This window comes from Rattus norvegicus, chromosome 4, assembly GCF_021556685.1.
Source record: "Rattus norvegicus strain SHRSP/BbbUtx chromosome 4, alternate assembly SHRSP_T2T, whole genome shotgun sequence".
In the NCBI taxonomy this organism is placed as follows: Eukaryota; Metazoa; Chordata; class Mammalia; order Rodentia; family Muridae; genus Rattus; species Rattus norvegicus.
The window spans coordinates 148,573,443-148,590,169 of NC_141537.1; the positions used below are offsets into that span (position 1 = coordinate 148,573,443).

General features: G+C 50.3%; 1 protein-coding gene across 1 annotated transcript in view; it reads left to right on the plus strand.

Annotated features, from left to right (window-relative positions):
- The window catches only part of Slc6a11 (solute carrier family 6 member 11), a 115,721-nt gene extending 106,684 nt beyond the window's left edge, over nucleotides 1–9,037 (plus strand). The window contains exons 11-14 of the mRNA NM_024372.2: nucleotides 6,183–6,285; nucleotides 7,066–7,166; nucleotides 7,927–8,097; nucleotides 8,846–9,037. Coding sequence (NP_077348.1) covers nucleotides 6,183–6,285; nucleotides 7,066–7,166; nucleotides 7,927–8,097; nucleotides 8,846–8,998 — 528 coding nt within the window. The 3' untranslated portion in view covers nucleotides 8,999–9,037. The remainder of the gene's footprint in view (nucleotides 1–6,182; nucleotides 6,286–7,065; nucleotides 7,167–7,926; nucleotides 8,098–8,845) is intronic.
- Nucleotides 9,038–16,727: the final 7,690 nt, after the last annotated feature.

Here is a 16,727-nt window from a genome sequence, read left to right on the forward strand (position 1 = left end):
CATGGCCTCATGTTCAATATTGGCTCTTCTGGAACTTCTCTCAGAGCAGGCACTTGGGGTGGCATTTGCTATGTGCTCCAGTCTCAGCCCCTCCCCCATGTGTTTCTTCCTACTGTTCATGCAAGTGAGGTGGGCTTCTTGCCAACCCTGAACGGAGATGGTCTTCTAAACCATGTGCATACCCCACTCCTCAGCCATTCTGTCCCTGTTCTGTGTCAGGTATCTGGAAGGTGAGGTTGGGCATAATGCATAAAGACAGTGCAAAGAAGGAGAGGGAGCTCTGTTGCTGAGAGACACAGAGAGGCTGTATAAGAGGAAGAAGTGGGGAACAGGAATTCATCAGGCAGCTGGGGTGAAACAGAGGCCAGCCATCTCCAGAGGCCCTCTTCCACATCCCCCTCCCAGTTCACAGCCTTAGGGAAGCTCTCCTGCTTCCCTTCCCACCAGGCTTACACACACACACACACACACACACACACACACACATGCACACTCACACTCACACTCACACACATGCACACTCACACTCACACATATGCACACTCACTCACACATGCACACTCACACACACAGTCACCTACTCTCACACACATGCACACTCACACTCACACACATGCACACTCACACTCACACACACATGCACACTCACACTCACCCATACATGCACACTCACACACACATTCACACACTCACATACACACATCCACATGCACACTCACACACATGCACACACACACACGCACACACACACACATACACACACACACCCCACTGTGTTCTCAGCTCATTCCCCGTCCCTCTAGCTGTTATTAAGACCCCTGATCTGATCACACTTTTGCCAGTTGTCCTCCAGACCCAAAAGTCCAGGAGATTGGGGACACCCTATTGAGTCAGGGGTGCCCAGAGGCGGCTTGTCTCCTGCTCAGTGGGAGTGCTGGAGTTATTGCTGCTCTTGCTCACTGTCGAGATGATGAGAGTGAGTCGCTGCTTAACCAAATGAATGGGGTGAGGGTCTAGTTCCAGCTCTCCCTACAGTGGTTCTACCTCAGGCTTCTCCGTGTCAGAAAGCCAGACTACAGTGATTAGGGCCTCATTAAGCACCGGTTAATTACACAGAATGGAGCCATTTGTCACATAAAAATTGGGGGGTTAATCTGATGCCTTGAAGAAACTGATGGGGAGGTGCTGGTGTGGGTATCGCTGACTCCCAGCATAGGCTGCCTTGGGTTACCCCTAGTGCACAGAGCCTCTTTCCAATGGTACATGGTGACTCCCAGGGGCCATCAGGGAGCCAGTACTCCAGTCAACCAAGACTAGTAATCAGCAGACATTTGGGCTTCACATGCCAGCCCTTCACCCCCACAGAGGGGGTATCTTCAAGCCCATTGTTCTGAAGAAGTTCACAGTGGGCCCAGTGAGCCGTGTAAGCCTCAGTCATCCTGGTAATTGCCTGCTGGAGCCTCCTCTCTCTCTCTCTCTCTCTCTCTCTCTCTCTCTCTCTCTCTCTCTCTCTCTCTCTCTCCCTCCCTCCCTCCCTCCCTCCCTCCCTCCCTCCCTCCCTCTCTCTCTCTCTCTCTCTCTCTCTCTCTCTCTCTCTCTCTCTCTCGTTTATGCATGGTTAGAGCTCAGGTCTAAGGAATACAGGCTACCCATCTCTTATCTTCCACCACAGTGTGACTGGTGGTTAAGACTGGAAGCCCGGCTATTCAGCTCTCAGACCCTCCACTCAGCACCGTGACATCATGCTGCAAGTGGCCTTGTGTCTTGGTGCCTCCGTTTCTCTGTAGGGACATTGAATATCAGTAGTCATGCCTGTCAATATATTGGTGGCAGAGGGATACAAGGATTATAAGAAATACATTAAGACATGGAAAAGTTAAAGCCAACACAGCCATCAATGTCTTCATAGGGCTGTGCTGTGAGGAATAGGTCACCAATGGGCATAGGGACATCAGAGCAGGAATTCCTAACTTTGCTACCCACAGCTCCTTTTTGCCCAAGAAGTTTGTATGTGACCTGGGGAAATAGAAATATAGAATAGATAGACAGGGTCTAGGGAGATGGCCCAGGGGATAAGAGCAATGACTGCTCTTGCAGAGGACCTGGGTTTGACTCCCAGGACCCACATGGCAGCTCACAACCATCTGTAGCTTTAGTCTCATGTGATCCAATGCCCTCTTCTGGCCTTCACAGGCATTTCACACATGTGATGCACAGACAAAGATGCAGGCATAAAAATGTGGGAATACAAACCACTTACTGATAATAGAGTATAAAGGCATTTCTTTGAAAGCAATTCTTTGGTATACTTACAATTTTGTCATTTTTTAAAAACAAAAGCAAAACTGTAAAGGAGGTGGCTGTGCTTACATAAAGAATCAAATCTCGACTCAATATTTGATACTGCAGAATGCAGAATATCTTTAATGGTTTCCTGAGCTGACCAATATTTTGGTTTTATGATCATCAGTACTAAGAACACTGCATAAATATATAATTCACAACTTCAAATGTGTGTTCAGGGTCATTTCAGAAATTATAATTCTGTCTAACCCCAAGACAAATAATTTGAATAATCCTTTATGCAATTCAAATAGCAGTTTTTAAAACCAAATGTTCTGAGGCTAGCAAGATGGCTCAGTAGGTAAAGGCGCCACCAACCTTGACAACCTGAGTTTGGTCCCAAACCCACATGGTAGGAGAGAACTGACTCTCATAAGTTGTACTCTGACTTCTGTACATGAACCCAAACAGCTCACATGTGTTTGCATATGTGTGTTTGTACACACACACACATGTAAACACATGCACATACATGCACTCACACATGTGCATACACATGTATACATGCACTAAGCATAAAAAGAAATATCAAGCATTCCAGTAATAGAATATAAAGAGAGCCTAACTGGATACTCACTGAGGAAAGACTGAGAAAACGCTGTCTTTATTTTCCATAATTAAACCTTTATGTTTCTGGGAGAACAAAAGCCTTTTTACCTACAGTAAAAACCGCAGTTCATAACATATAGCAGTCTCAAGTTTGAGAAGTTTCAGGCAGTGTTTACTGGTGCTGAGTTGCATGAGGGCACATGATATGGGAAGAGTGTGCCATGTGGTCAGAACCATGGCTGTGGTGAGGCCTTGTGGTGGGGCACCAGTGAGAACTGACAGAAAACACTTGGCTTGTTATGGATGTGACCTTGAATTAATTTTCAGTCCTTGTACAGTCAGAATCCTTTGGCCTTTACCAGTTGTTTTACACCTCCCACATTTCATTCATGTGATCTGCACAGTTTAAAGAGCTGGGCACTAGCCGGGCGGGAGTGGTGGTGCCTTTAATCCCAGCACTGGGGAGGCAGAGGCAGATGGATCTCTGTGAGTTCAAGCCCAGCCTGGTCTACATGGTGAGTTCCAAGACAACTAGAAACTCTGTCTTGAAAACACACACACACACACACACACACACACAAAATGAAAAAGGAGGAAGAGGAGGAAAGGAAAAAAGAAAGGAAGGAGGAGAAAGAGAGGAAGGAAGAGAGAGAGAGAGAGAGAGAGAGAGAGAGAGAGACACAGACAGACAGACAGACAGACAGACAGACAGACAGACAGACAGACAAGCTTGGGCCATAGAGCACCCTTGCACAAGCTGAGCTAGACACCAGGTCACTAGAGGACCCAGAGTCAGTGAACTTCTTGCTTTATTTTCTGTTCTTTTCAATGCTGATGCTGAGCCTGAACTTGCCTCTCTCATGCTAGGCAAGTGCCCTACCCCTGAGCTACCCACGCCTTACTTTTTATTTTGATGGTGTCCTTAAAATTGAGTAGGCTAGAGGAGGTGGGCCTTGAACTTGCGATCTCCCATCTCAGCCTCCTGAGAGTCTGTAATGACAGGCCTTCTCTGTGTGTCCTGACGAGACTCGGAAGTCATCTCTGGTACATATACCCTGTTGTTGGGCAGACATCAGTGTGACGGGAGGCTTTCCTGGGTAACGCGCGGGAGGGTTACTTGGTTCTTTTAAAAGTGATACCCGGACTGTTAGGAAGAGGATCTTCAGTTTGAACTCAGAAAGCCAGGTCCGTTGCTGTCCAGATGCTTCAGACTCAAACCTGAAGCTGACAAATTGATGTCTGATGTTGCTGTCAACGGCAGCCTCGCAGCAGACAGGGCCCGGGGATTATTTAGCTCCACTCTCCCTATGTTCTTCAAAATATGAAGACATCATCAATAATTTTAAAAAGAGAAGTTTCCTGGAAAATTCTGACTTGAGGCACGTCATTCCAGAGAATCTGCACATCAGGCCTCAGACCCATTCCCTCTAACAACCATTGGCTAAAAGCACGTGTCTAGATAGTGTGTGGGTTCTGAACCTAGCCAGAGTCCCCGCCATACCCCTCATATTCAACTGGTGTTCCCTGTGTGGCCCTGTATTTGTGGCGATGTTACCTCCATCTTCAGAGGAGACGCTTGAGGGGACACATGTCTTGAGGTGTAGAATATTCATGATAGAAGACAGTTCAAGGGACATGATGGGGTACTCTTATTCCAAGTAAGTCACCTTGGCAAACTCAGGAGGCCCTGCAGCTGCTGTCTGACTTTCCCCACATGACCCCCCAAACTCTTTCACGTTGATCCCCCTCTTCAAGGACCCTTAGAATATCAAGAAGATCTCTCTTATAGATGCTACTCCTGCTGGAATCCAGACCTGGCCTCTCCCTCCCCTCCCCGTCCCAGTTCTCATGAAGGACCTTCCTGGATCCCTTTGAGTGCCAGGGCTTCCACTGAGCTATGTCTTCAGACTTGCCTAGTCACCCCGTCACACCAGGACCGCCATGAGCAGCAAATCTGAGGATACCCAGGATTCGTGGGACCAGCCCACATCCCATCATCTCTGGATTACTCATGATGCCTAACATCATGCCAATGCTGTGTGAAGAGCTATACTGTACTGTTTAAGTGAAACTGGCAAGGGGTCTGTAGGGCCCTCTGGGGGAACAGAGTATAGAAGGGGGTCACTAGGATGCCTTACATGGTTGGGGATGTTTCCTAGAGAGGAGGACCTGGTGGCTGCTCAGCCCATGAAGCTGGACAGGACACCCTAGAACTGGAGGCCCAGGAAAATCACTGGAAAGTCACTAGCATCGTGTCTGTGCTGGAAGGCTAGAGAGGCTGGGGTCTGTGGATGATGGTGGAGGCCAAAATAGAAGTTCTCACTCAGCAATAGGCAAACACATGCCTTTCCTCAAACCTCTCTCTACCTGGGCTCCCTGTTGGAAGGTGCTACTCACCCTGAGGTCAAGCTTTTCTCACTTTGGTCAATTCTTTCTAGAAACATTCCTACAGACATGCCCAGAGTCCATCCTGAGTCTGGTCAAGTTGACAATACCAGCCACCGAGGGGTCAACCATGTGTTACAGAGTAGGCCTGCAGACAATCTTTCATCAGTAATTCATCCCAAAGATGAATAACTGCGTACCTACCGGGTGTCTATTTTTGAGGCAGAGAGCAGGGCATGGTTCTAGGCAAGCCAGCAAGTACCACGTCTCAGAACCCATGCTCTAGGTGATTCTACTTACATCTTTAGGGGACCTACTGTGCGCTGGGCTCTGTGTTGGGAGCTGTAGGTATAATAAGGTCCAAGGTGTGGGGGCTTCCTGAGCAGAGATCAGAGTTCTCAGCTGCTAACAAGGCACTTTTAGGATTAAATTGTGAGTTCAAACAATGTGGTCTGGAGGCCTGAAGAAAAAGTGAGGCTGAGGATGGAGGGCTTCTCTGAGGAAGTGACCTTTGGGCTGAAGTGAGGCCACTTTGCTGAGAATGTGTGGTGGTCCAGGTTGGAGGGAGCTGAGGGTGATTTTAAACCTCTGGAAGTATGGAAGAGGGTGAGACCGGCAGCAGTAAGGCCTACCTGGAGGCTGCTGGAGAGGCTCTGGGGAGAGGTGTTGAAGCCATCTACCACCCACTCTAGTTTCAGTGGAGCCTCCAATGCCACAGATCACCTGCAGTCCTGACATCTCTGCAGGACAGGGCCTTGGAACACCCAGCTATAGAGTGTAGCACTCAGACTAGAAATGAGTAAACCAACTGGCTGGCGGCTGCCAGTACAGAGAGAAGACCACACAAAGGCTGGCTACTGACCCTGTTCTCCTACATGTCTGTCTGTCTGTCCTCCTGCCCCCAGGGAGGCATGTACATTTTCCAGCTTTTTGACTCATACGCCGCCAGTGGCATGTGCTTGCTCTTCGTGGCCATCTTTGAGTGTGTCTGCATCGGCTGGGTGTATGGTAAGTGGAGGCTGGACCCCTGGCGCCTGGTAAGCTGTTCCTGGCTCGGTACTTTCCCTGGGGACTCAGGGCCCTTCCTACTATCACAAGACCTTCCTGTTTGTATGCCAGCATAGGATGTTCAGGACTCAGACTCCCTGATATCTGACTAGCCCTACCCTGAGGCTATTTTCCCCATTGTGAAAGTTGTGTCCCAGAGGGAGACATCAGGCAGAGCCGCTAGCATGAGCCACACCCTCATTCACCCCACTTTCTCCTGGTCCTCACACAAACCAGGAAAAGAGCTGCTGTCTCCAGAACAAGCAGAGTGTGGAACAACACACAGAATTCACAAGCAGCCCTTTAGAGCCCTGTTTCCTGAGAATCGCCAGGCCCTCACCTCACCTTGTCTGTTTTGCATCACTGCAAAGAAATGGCTGCCATGGGCTATGGAAGGAGTAGGGGGCTAACAGAACTCATGGTTCTGGAGTTCAAATCCAGGATTGGGTGGTGCCATTGCTTCTGGTCCAGGTGCCCTGGTGAAGAACTCTCATGATATGGGTGTGTAATGGAGAAAGAATATCTCTAGCCAGAAACAGAGAGAGGTAACCCCACCATTGACCTAAGGATCTCTGTAGAGCCCTATTTCCTTGAGCACAATAAGACTACCTAATAATGTCACCCAAAGGACCCCACTTTACATGCAGGTGCTCCACACTTAAGCCCTAGCACCCTATGTCCCACGTCGACCCACCTCACCTCTTCTCTGAGACACGTGCTTGTCTGCTTTCCTTCCCATAGGAAGTAACAGGTTCTATGACAATATTGAGGACATGATTGGATACCGGCCACTGTCACTCATCAAGTGGTGCTGGAAAGTTGTGACCCCTGGGATCTGTGCGGTAAGACTGGTAGAAAGACACCTCCATCCCCTCCCCAACTTGTTCACCAGTCACTCTTAAGCTCCAGCCAGCTTGGCTGAGGCCAGCCCTGAGGAGGGTCATGTGCCCAAGGTCCCTGCCATCTGACGCTCTCTAGAGCTGAGGTCTCAGCTCAGACTCTCTAGGCTTGCTGAGACAAGGCCTAATTCCAGTGTTGAGTGACCATGAAGAGGTTTCTCCTTTGTGAGGGCCTTATGTACACCAGCCCGACAGTGGTCTACCTCCCTGGAGACCAGGGGCATGCAAACATGAGTGAGATTTATTACTGAGAAGGTGATGGACAGAGTTGAGGAGAATGCCAAGGTTTAGACTCTATCCCTAGAAACAGGTCACAGACCAACCTTGGTAAGAGGACACTTAACAGAAAAATGGCCTCATTATTTCTTGGCCTGTTTTTGGGTCTGGGGGTATCTGAACTTATCTTCTCAATTGAAGGGGTCAAAACAACAGGTTCATGATAGGACTAAGACAAACTCTTGAGTGGGCAGAAGCTGGGAAAGAGGATCCTGGGAAAGGGGACAGATATCACAGCCCTGAAGAGGCCCCAGGGTCCCTAAGAGCCTGGGCCCCAAGGCCATAGGCCCTGTGTCTTGACAACCATACTGACTCCCTCCCATGGCAGTGCCTCAAGCCCACTGTGGACAGTGGAGGTGCCTGGACCCTTGAAGAGGGTAGGGCTGAGGGGTGCCACCAAGAACCTCCTCCCCCTGCCTTTCCACAGGGCATCTTCATCTTCTTTCTGGTCAAGTACAAGCCGCTCAAGTACAACAATGTGTACACATATCCTGCTTGGGGCTACGGCATTGGCTGGCTCATGGCTCTGTCCTCCATGCTGTGCATCCCGCTCTGGATCTTCATCAAGCTGTGGAAGACAGAGGGCACCCTGCCCGAGGTGAGCAGTTGGTAGGGAAGCTGTGGCAGGTTCCTCTTTGGCAGGTGTCCATCCTTAAACTGTCAGAAGCACCTCTGTGAGATTTTTTGGATTAAGCCAGACTCTGTGAATTCCATCTCAGCCTCCTGCCCACCAAACAGGTTGACAGTGCCCCTTAATTGATAGAGGGTAGGGGTGGCATCTGCCTCTAAGCATATCTAAAGGAGCTCATAGACCTCCCCCTGTACTGCAATGCTGTGGTGATGAACCCAGGACAGGGCAGGGCTCTGATTAACCAACATTCACTCAGTAACACTGGAAGTCCCTTTCCCTCTGATCAGTCAGTACCTGTCACCCTGGCTCACACACACACAGCGATGCAACCAGAGGTCAGGAGACTAGCTGGCACAGCCCTCAGGCCACTTCAAAGTCCAGCTGCTCCTGCTGCCAAGGAAGGAATGAGGTGTCAGCCCTGATTCTGACTCTCTAGTCCTGGTTACCTTCTACATCCATGCTGTAGAAGCTGAATGCCTCTATTTCCTTACTTCTCATTTACTGCCAGGAGTGGGGATCTCAGCCATCCCTGTTTCTGGTGTAGGAACTCAAGGAGGTAATGACCCACCCAGAACTGAGAAGTAAGGCAGAGCTAGGGCTTGACCCTAGTCTAATGACTCCAAGAAGCATCTATACGACCGGGGAGGCAGAATGGACAAACCCAGGCCCCAGCATCCCTGCTCACAAAGGCTTCTCCTCCTCTTCAACCATCTAGAAATTACAGAAGTTGACAGTCCCCAGCGCTGATCTGAAAATGAGGGGCAAGCTTGGGGCCAGCCCACGGATGGTGACCGTTAATGACTGTGAGGCCAAGGTCAAAGGCGACGGTACCATCTCTGCCATCACAGAGAAGGAGACGCACTTCTGATCCCCGCCAGCCACTTGGATGTGTCTCCAGCCTTCCTTCCCTGCGTGTAAATGAATCCTGAACCTTGTATTTCACCTAATGTTAGGGGCTTGCTCGTCTGCACAGGATTTATTAACAAGTTAACTCCCAGCCGGCCACTGTGTGCCCTGTACCCTCACCTCACCCCAGCGATCGTGGGCATATCCACCTCACCAAGATAATTCTGTACAGTGACCAGCAGATCCTGGCCCAGGGTGGCTCAGCCTGTGCTTTCTAGAGTCCTTGTATTATACTGTCAGCTTCTGTGCTGGGGGCAGGCGGAGTGAGGGAGCGGTGCCCATCTGCCTCTGGTTTTCAATTGCTCCCGATTTTATCTCTGAACTTCCCTGGCCACCCTCCTCTGTGCCCTAGGATCAGTTTGTTTTATTTTGTTTTGTTTTGTTTTTTATTTTTATTTTTATTTTTTTGGTCTTCCCCTTTTCCAGTGACACCTTCTACATGTCAAGGTGGCAAGACAGAGAACAAAACATCCCCCCATCCTCAGGACTCCTGAGTAACCAGGAGTTGCTGACTGTCCCTTCCAATGACTGTGGCTCCTCCCTTCTCTCCCTGGCCCCCAGCTTCTCCATCTTCCAGACTGAGGGAGGGGATAGAGTGGAGTCTTCCCTTCAAAGCAGGGAAGAGTACTTGCCTCATTGCTTTGCAGGGGCTGCTTTGACCTGCAGAGACTTGTAGACCTCTTCTCTTCTCTGTCCCCTTTGCTATAACCTCCCCACCTAGCTTATCTTAAGTCAAACCTACAACAAATGATGTGGGGAAGTGTGTTTCCCTAACAACTGGAGTTTAGCTTAGCCCTGATCCCTGGAGACCAGTGCACCCCCAGACCCTGTGGCAGGGGCTCCCACTATCCATCCAGCCCTCCTTGACTACCAGCCCTGTCCCTCCTTCCTAGATAGGGATGACCAGAAGGTAACCATCTCTTCTTGCAGCTCCCTGGCCAGGATCAATGACTTAGGATCTATGGCCACCCCTGCATGGGAGGTACAGGGAGGCCTGGGGCTGGATTCCACCCACAGTCACCTCCTTATGTACCCTGCTTTGTCACCCACCTTGTCCCTTGCCCTCTTTTCTACCTTCCTGCCTATTCCTGCAGATCCTGTAGGCAAACACCTTACTCTGGAGCCATTCCACCTGCCTGTCACCTGGGTCTGAGAAGCCTTCACTTCCACTGGCCAGGGGGAAGAACTGGTCACCCATCCCTTAGGCTCTTCCTTGGGAATGGAGAGCAGACTTGGTCCCTAGGGGGAGGCTGGTGCCTTTCCCTCCTGCCTGACTCAGCCTTCTTAGGCTGATCTCTTCTTCCTCAACTGCTGGGTTTCTCATCTGCTTTGTCTGCCCAGCTATGGAGGATGGGAAGTGGAGGGAGGGTCATTCTTCCTCTCCCTGGAGTTTCCTAGACTTGTCTGTGGAAAGGTGAGATATCTTCAAGCTAAGGCTCCAGTGTCCTGTCAGAGTCCTGAATGCTCTATTTACCCAATGCTTCCAGACTCTTAGCTCTTCTGCCCAGCCCCCTCCCACCCACCTAAAGCCTGAGCTAGCTGAGCCAAATGCCCAGCACCGCCTCATTTAACGTGGCACTTGTCCAGGGCACACCACCCCCAACTGCTCACACATAGGCCATGTATTCCTTCTGGGAAGGCCAGCATCATCCTGAAGATGACCTGTGGGATTGGTCCTCGATTGCTGTCCCCCCACCACCCCTGAGAAGGGAGGCTGCCCATTGCTGCTATTGCTCCTCGCCACCAACTCCCTCATGGACAGATGGACAGACAGATCCCTGATGTCTGTCACCATAGACACACGTGTTGTACATGTGGCCCTTAACACTTGACACTCTTAACACTACTCATGGGGCTGGGTAGAGGGAGGCTTGTGGTTTGGGGGTTGTTTTTTTTTTTGTTTCTTTTCTTTTTCTTTTTTTTTGTAATTTCATACTAGTTTTTGGGTAACTGTAGGGAGGAGGGGAGGGTAAGTGGGAGCAAGGGGACATGTCATTATGACAACTTTTTTGATATTCATTAGAAATGATGCAATATATCCTTTCTGAGATATTTACAGTATTATTAAAAATGAAAAGGGTTGGGCTGTTTTGCTTAACAAACTTTTTATTGGCAACCCAAAGAGCACAAGATTGTCTGTCTGCTCGTTTTTAAAAATTAAAGGATGTGGATCAACTCCCATGTGGCTGTTCCCAGCAAGTGGTCTTTATTGGGTTTTCCTTCTGTCTTTGGGTATCCTCAGGGTATGCCTTCGGAACCACCCTGGCTCTGCAATTAAAGGCCGTGCGCTCCGCTCAGCATTACAGACCAGACAACACTGGGAGCCGTGTTGTTTCAGGCCCCACCTCCTTTGATGCCTCGTGGGTCCTGAAGTCACTGTACATGGTGGCTGCTGCACAGACGCTCCATATGAGCTGAATGTTCAGCAGATCTCCTCTTTTATTCTCACAACCACTTGCCCATTTTACAGATGGGGAAAGTCAGAGCCCAGATAACTCAGGCAATTTGCCTCCCATAGTCACACAGCTTATAAACCATAGAATTCACAACTCCCCCACCTTGCTGAGTCGATGACCTGCTGAGCTGAGGGATCTCCCTGGTGACAGCCTGAATACTCACTTAATCAGGTGTCAGCAGCAAGGCAGTAAGAGACTGTCATAAAAATGCAAGTTTCCTTCCTTCCCAGGAAACTTGAACTGCAGACCTTTGAACTTAAAGGATTTCAGAATTTGCCTGGTCCACCAGTAGGCAGCTGTGTGTGCTAGTGACCCCTGCTGCCCAACTGAGGCTCTGCAACCTACCTCTGATAGACACTGCTAATAACTGGAGTCTGGAAGGGGAGATCTGAAAGTGAAGTCAAAGACCCTCTCTAGTTCTAAGAAGTTTCCTGTGGGGTGAAGGGGACCAAGCATCAAAGGATAGGCAATCTGCTGAAGCCTAAGAAGTGATCAGGCTTTCATGCACCCAATAGGCTGTCTCTAAATACCCACCAGTTTCCATTCCAGGGCTTTGGAGGAGGGTATAAGGGCAGCCCCTTTTGTCAAATGTTTCCACTCTGAATCAAGAGAAGCAGTGTCCACAGCCTTCTTGATGGAGATTTTCTGGGGAGGAGCTGCCTCTCTGGCCTCTCCAGCAGGAGCATGCTGTTTACTGGGTGAGCCTACCCCCTTTCCCGGGCCTTACCTCAGTTGTCTGTAATGGGGTAGCAATGAGACCCAGAGAGGACATGTGACTAGCCCATACTTCCCCAGGAGTCCCATGTAGATCCTGTCACAGCTCCCAGGGTTAACTGTGAGTTTCAATAGGCTGACGGGCCATCTGCATATGACTCAGTACCCAGCAGGGACAAGGGTGGTCTCTGGGCCTAACTCAGAGGCTATGGTATCTTTCTGCTTCCCTGTTGAGAAAGGGCTGCTCTGCAGGGAACACTGGAGGAATCAACACAGCATTTACCCACTGTGTGCTGGGGACACAAGAGAAGTTGTGGGGTAAAGCCACATCCCAGCAGGAAACTAAGGAAAAGAAGTCCGCCTCAGCCCCAGCAGAGAGCCAGCCAGACCTACAGGTCCTCCACCTTTCTCTTCTCCCCAGGTCCTCTACAAAGGTTATGATACTCACTCCCAGTTTGAGAGCTGTCCACTTTACTCAGTCTGCTGATTCACATGCTAACCTCTTCCTACCACCCACCGCCACAGACCCACAGGCAAGCCCTGTTTCATCAGCTACCTGGGTACCTCCTTAGCCCAGATAAGCTCACACAGGAAACTGACCTTTGGGAGCTCGGGAAGGCTGCTACAGCCACCAGCACCACTGGGTCACCCAAGAGCATGCTGAAATTACGGATGGTGGAGTTTGTGTAGGGAGAGCCTTGAAAGCCACCTGGAAACATGAGGCATCTCTCAGGGGCGAGGGGGGGCTCCATGTTCCTCCAAATGATGGGAGGCCACTAGGACTCATTCAGAGGGGTGGGGATATTGGAAACCACCAAGAGGCATTGAGTGTGGGAGCTATGCCCTCCCCCACAGGAGCTGAAAAGATACAGCAGAGGTTCCTGGTGGACGGTTGCCTCATTGAGCCATCAGGGAGGGAGGGAGCATTAGGAGTTAGGATGGACAAAAGACAGGAGCCTGTGGGAAGGGCAGGGGCTCTAGGACCAGCAGTGGCTGGGGACCAGCAGAAATCAGGGTTCAGGGGCATTACTGAGGGCCATTGTAGCCACCTATAGGCCTGCGGGAGGACATGGGTTGACCTTGAAGGAACACATTGCAGGATGTGGTCTTAAGGAAAGGGGAGGAATGGGGAGGCCTCTCCCATCCCTTAATCTGGGCCTTTCATCAGCAAGTGGCAGCAAAAGAGGCCACGAGGGGGCACTGTTGCTAACCTCAGACAATAGGGGCGGGACCTGGAACAGGGACCTGCACAGGAGACTTGGGGTTGGGGTGGGGTGGCCTAAAGTCTTATCTAGGTTCCCAATTGAAGGAACAAAAGGGCTACCCTTGACAAAAAATTCATCCTCCCCCTGTTTCACCCCCACCCTGATAGCAGACACCCTCTCCTCTCCCCTCGCTATGACCTCGGACAAATAACTTCACTTGTCTGGTTCAGTCTCTTTGACTACACAAAGGGGCTAAGTGCAGGCGTCTGACCCACCTCAGGTCTTCAGAAGGACCGAAATGCCATCAGAGACCTGGATTCCTCATTCCAACTTGGCTATGCCTTGGACAAAGTTGCCTTGCCCCTTGGAACAAAGCTGCCGCAGGCCTTAGCTGAACGACATTTGTTTTATCAGACTTCGGGTGAACTGGAAAGGTGATTATGGAGACTATTCTGAAGAAAACATGAGCAGGGTCTGGGGAGATGACTGTGCAGGGGTGACTAGGCTAAAGAACTAGAGTGGCCTGTGGGTCTGCTCATACTGCACCACACTATCCTGGTCCACACCTGCTGGCCAGCCCTGATGCATCTGCGGTGGAGGCAGGGCCCCATCCCGTGTGGACAAGGAAGTCCACAGGACAGCCGTGAGAACAGGACTGGGTTTGAGAGTGGAGCACAAAACCAAATAGGAATGACGAAAGTTTCTGGAGAGAAAATTTAGGCCAATTTCCCTCTCTCTCTCTCTCTTTCTTTTTAATTCTGTACCATCTAATTATTTTTTTCCCTAAACAAAATGCGTCTATTGCTTTTTTTATTCCAAAACATGAAATCCATTGATTTAGCTATTTTTAAAAATCCTCCCTAGGCCACTGAGAAGTTGGGTTACAAATGCACGCTCTGAGGGGGGGGGTGGGGGACAGGCATGTGGTTGGAAGAGATGGCAAGAGGAAGCAGAGAGAGAGCCAGGAGGGTGGCTGCCTACCCTCACCAAACTCATCAGCCCAGGAATTCAGCTCTGCCCCAAGATGCTACAGAACCAGCAACTAAGCAGGCCTGTCCTTTTGTGTCATGGGCAGGACCCTTCCTCTGGTGACAGCATTTATGGGCATTGTAGCTATTTCTAGATTGGGGTTGCTTGTGGGTGTTGGAGGACAGAGGAAAGAAGCCTTCATCAATGGCCAGCCCAGTCCTGATGGTTTTCCTGTCTCATCTACAAATAAAGCCAACATTCCCCTGCCCCCTTACCCACTGAGGGCATGGGGTCACTAACTCAGTGACACCAGAGAAACTGGGTGTTGGGGCTTGTACCACCCACTGCCCTGCAGTTCTGTTCACTTACTCATTTCCCAGGTGAATTCAACCCCTACAGCCTCTGCCCCCACCCCCACATCCAGAAAATGCCAGTTTTGTGCCCTCGGTATCACACAGCTTCATTCTGGTAGACAGAGACAGGACCATGAGCTTTCCATGAAGTCAAGTAAAGAGAGGGCCGAAGCAAATGATCTGCATTAGAGGTGTAAGGAGGCCATAGAGCGTAGCAGGGGTTAAAGTGTGTGTGTGTGTGTGTGTGTGTGTGTGTGTGTGTGTGTGTTGTTCTAAATGGACCACCCAGGGAGGGTTTCCTTGAGAGAGGGAGAGGGAGAGAGGGAGGGGGAGAGGGAGGGAGGGGGGAGAGAGAGGGAGAAAGGGAGGGAGGGAGAGAGAGAGAGAGAGAGAGAGAGAGAGAGAGAGAGAGAGAGAGAGAGAGAGAAGAGCACACACAATGATCTTATGGGAAAGAGTATTACTGGAAGAGGGCAACATGTGCAAAGGCCCTATGGTAGAAGCCTGTATGTACTCTTTCCAGAATTAAAAGGAGACAAAACAAAACCAAGTGCTTAGGGGAAAGTGGTACATGTCAAGCTGAGCTGAGAGAGGTGGTAAGTAGGGGGTGGCCTGGCAGGCTAGTGTCAGTGTAAAATGAGGGAGCTGGGAACCATGGGAAGGTTGAACAGAAAAGGTACAGGTTCGGATGTCTGTGGTATATATTATGTACGTATGTATGTATGTATGTATGTAATGTATGTATGTATTCATTTATTTATTTCTTTTTCTTTATTTGAATTTACATGTGTATGTGACGGAGGAAGCTCATGTGTACCCTGTATACGTGGAGGTCAGAAGTCAGAGGGCAACGTACAGAAACTAGTTCTTTCTTTCTACCATGTAAGTTCTGAGGATTAAACTCAGGTCTTCAGACCTGGTGGCAAATGCCTTTACCTTTTGAGCCATCTCACAGGCTCTGGCTTATGTTTGAATGAGATCTTCCAGCTACTTTAGGGGGCCCAGGAAGGTGGCAACTAGGACTCGAAGCAGGGGTGGGTGGGGAGGAGGTTGGGGTCAGCCCCCAGGGATGTGCAGATCCTGGGTGTGGTTCCAAAGTGGGGTAGGATTTCTCGGTGCTCTGTAAGTGGGGCATCTGAAATGATGGGTTGGAGATAGGAGAAACTGAACAGATCTCAGCCTGCTGATGGCAGAAGGTCAGTGCTGGGTGATGTCATGTGCTGCAGGCAGAATCAAACTAGCAAATCCCTTCATCTCTTGCTGTCTCACTACGCCTCATCTGAAAGCTGGAAACAGTTGTTCTCAGGCCTCAGAGGTTTGTAAGGCCTGGTGCTTAACATGGTGCTTTGTGCTAGCTGAGGCCAATGTCTCCTAGAGACTAAAGGGCCCTACTAAGGGTGTCAGACAGACAGGATCCTGCCCTAGTTAAATGACCTTTGACCCGACATCCACCTTTTCTACCTCCGTTGGTTTCTCTGCAAAAGGGAACCCACTTTACACAAACAAAGCAGCTGCCTATGCTCCCAGCACACAGTAGGACCTGCACCAATGAGCAGAAGGAGAATGTGGACTCTACCCTAGTGCAGCTGGACCCATGTTCCCATACCCACTCCTGGCCCCGGGCAGCTACAGCCCTGGTGGGGCATTTTAACCTCCGAGATTGCAGTGGGCTCCAAGCAGCACTGCAACTCTGCTGAATCCCTGCATGTGTGGGCAATGCTACTGTTCCCCAGCATCTAAAATTGCCTTCCGCTGATTGCTGCTATACAAACCGAGGCGCTCTCGCTTCCCCCATCCAGTTGGGTCTATTTCAAGAACACATTGATGAGCGCTGATTGAGCCTTGATTACTGCAAGCAGAGCGAGCAAGCTAGTGCCGTGGCCCCCTCCCCAGCCTCCGTGGGATGTGCTAGCCCCCTCCCCAGCCTCCGTGGGATGTGCTCACTCCCACTTTGCTACCATGGCCCACTTGCCACCCAAGGGCTGCAAGAAGAG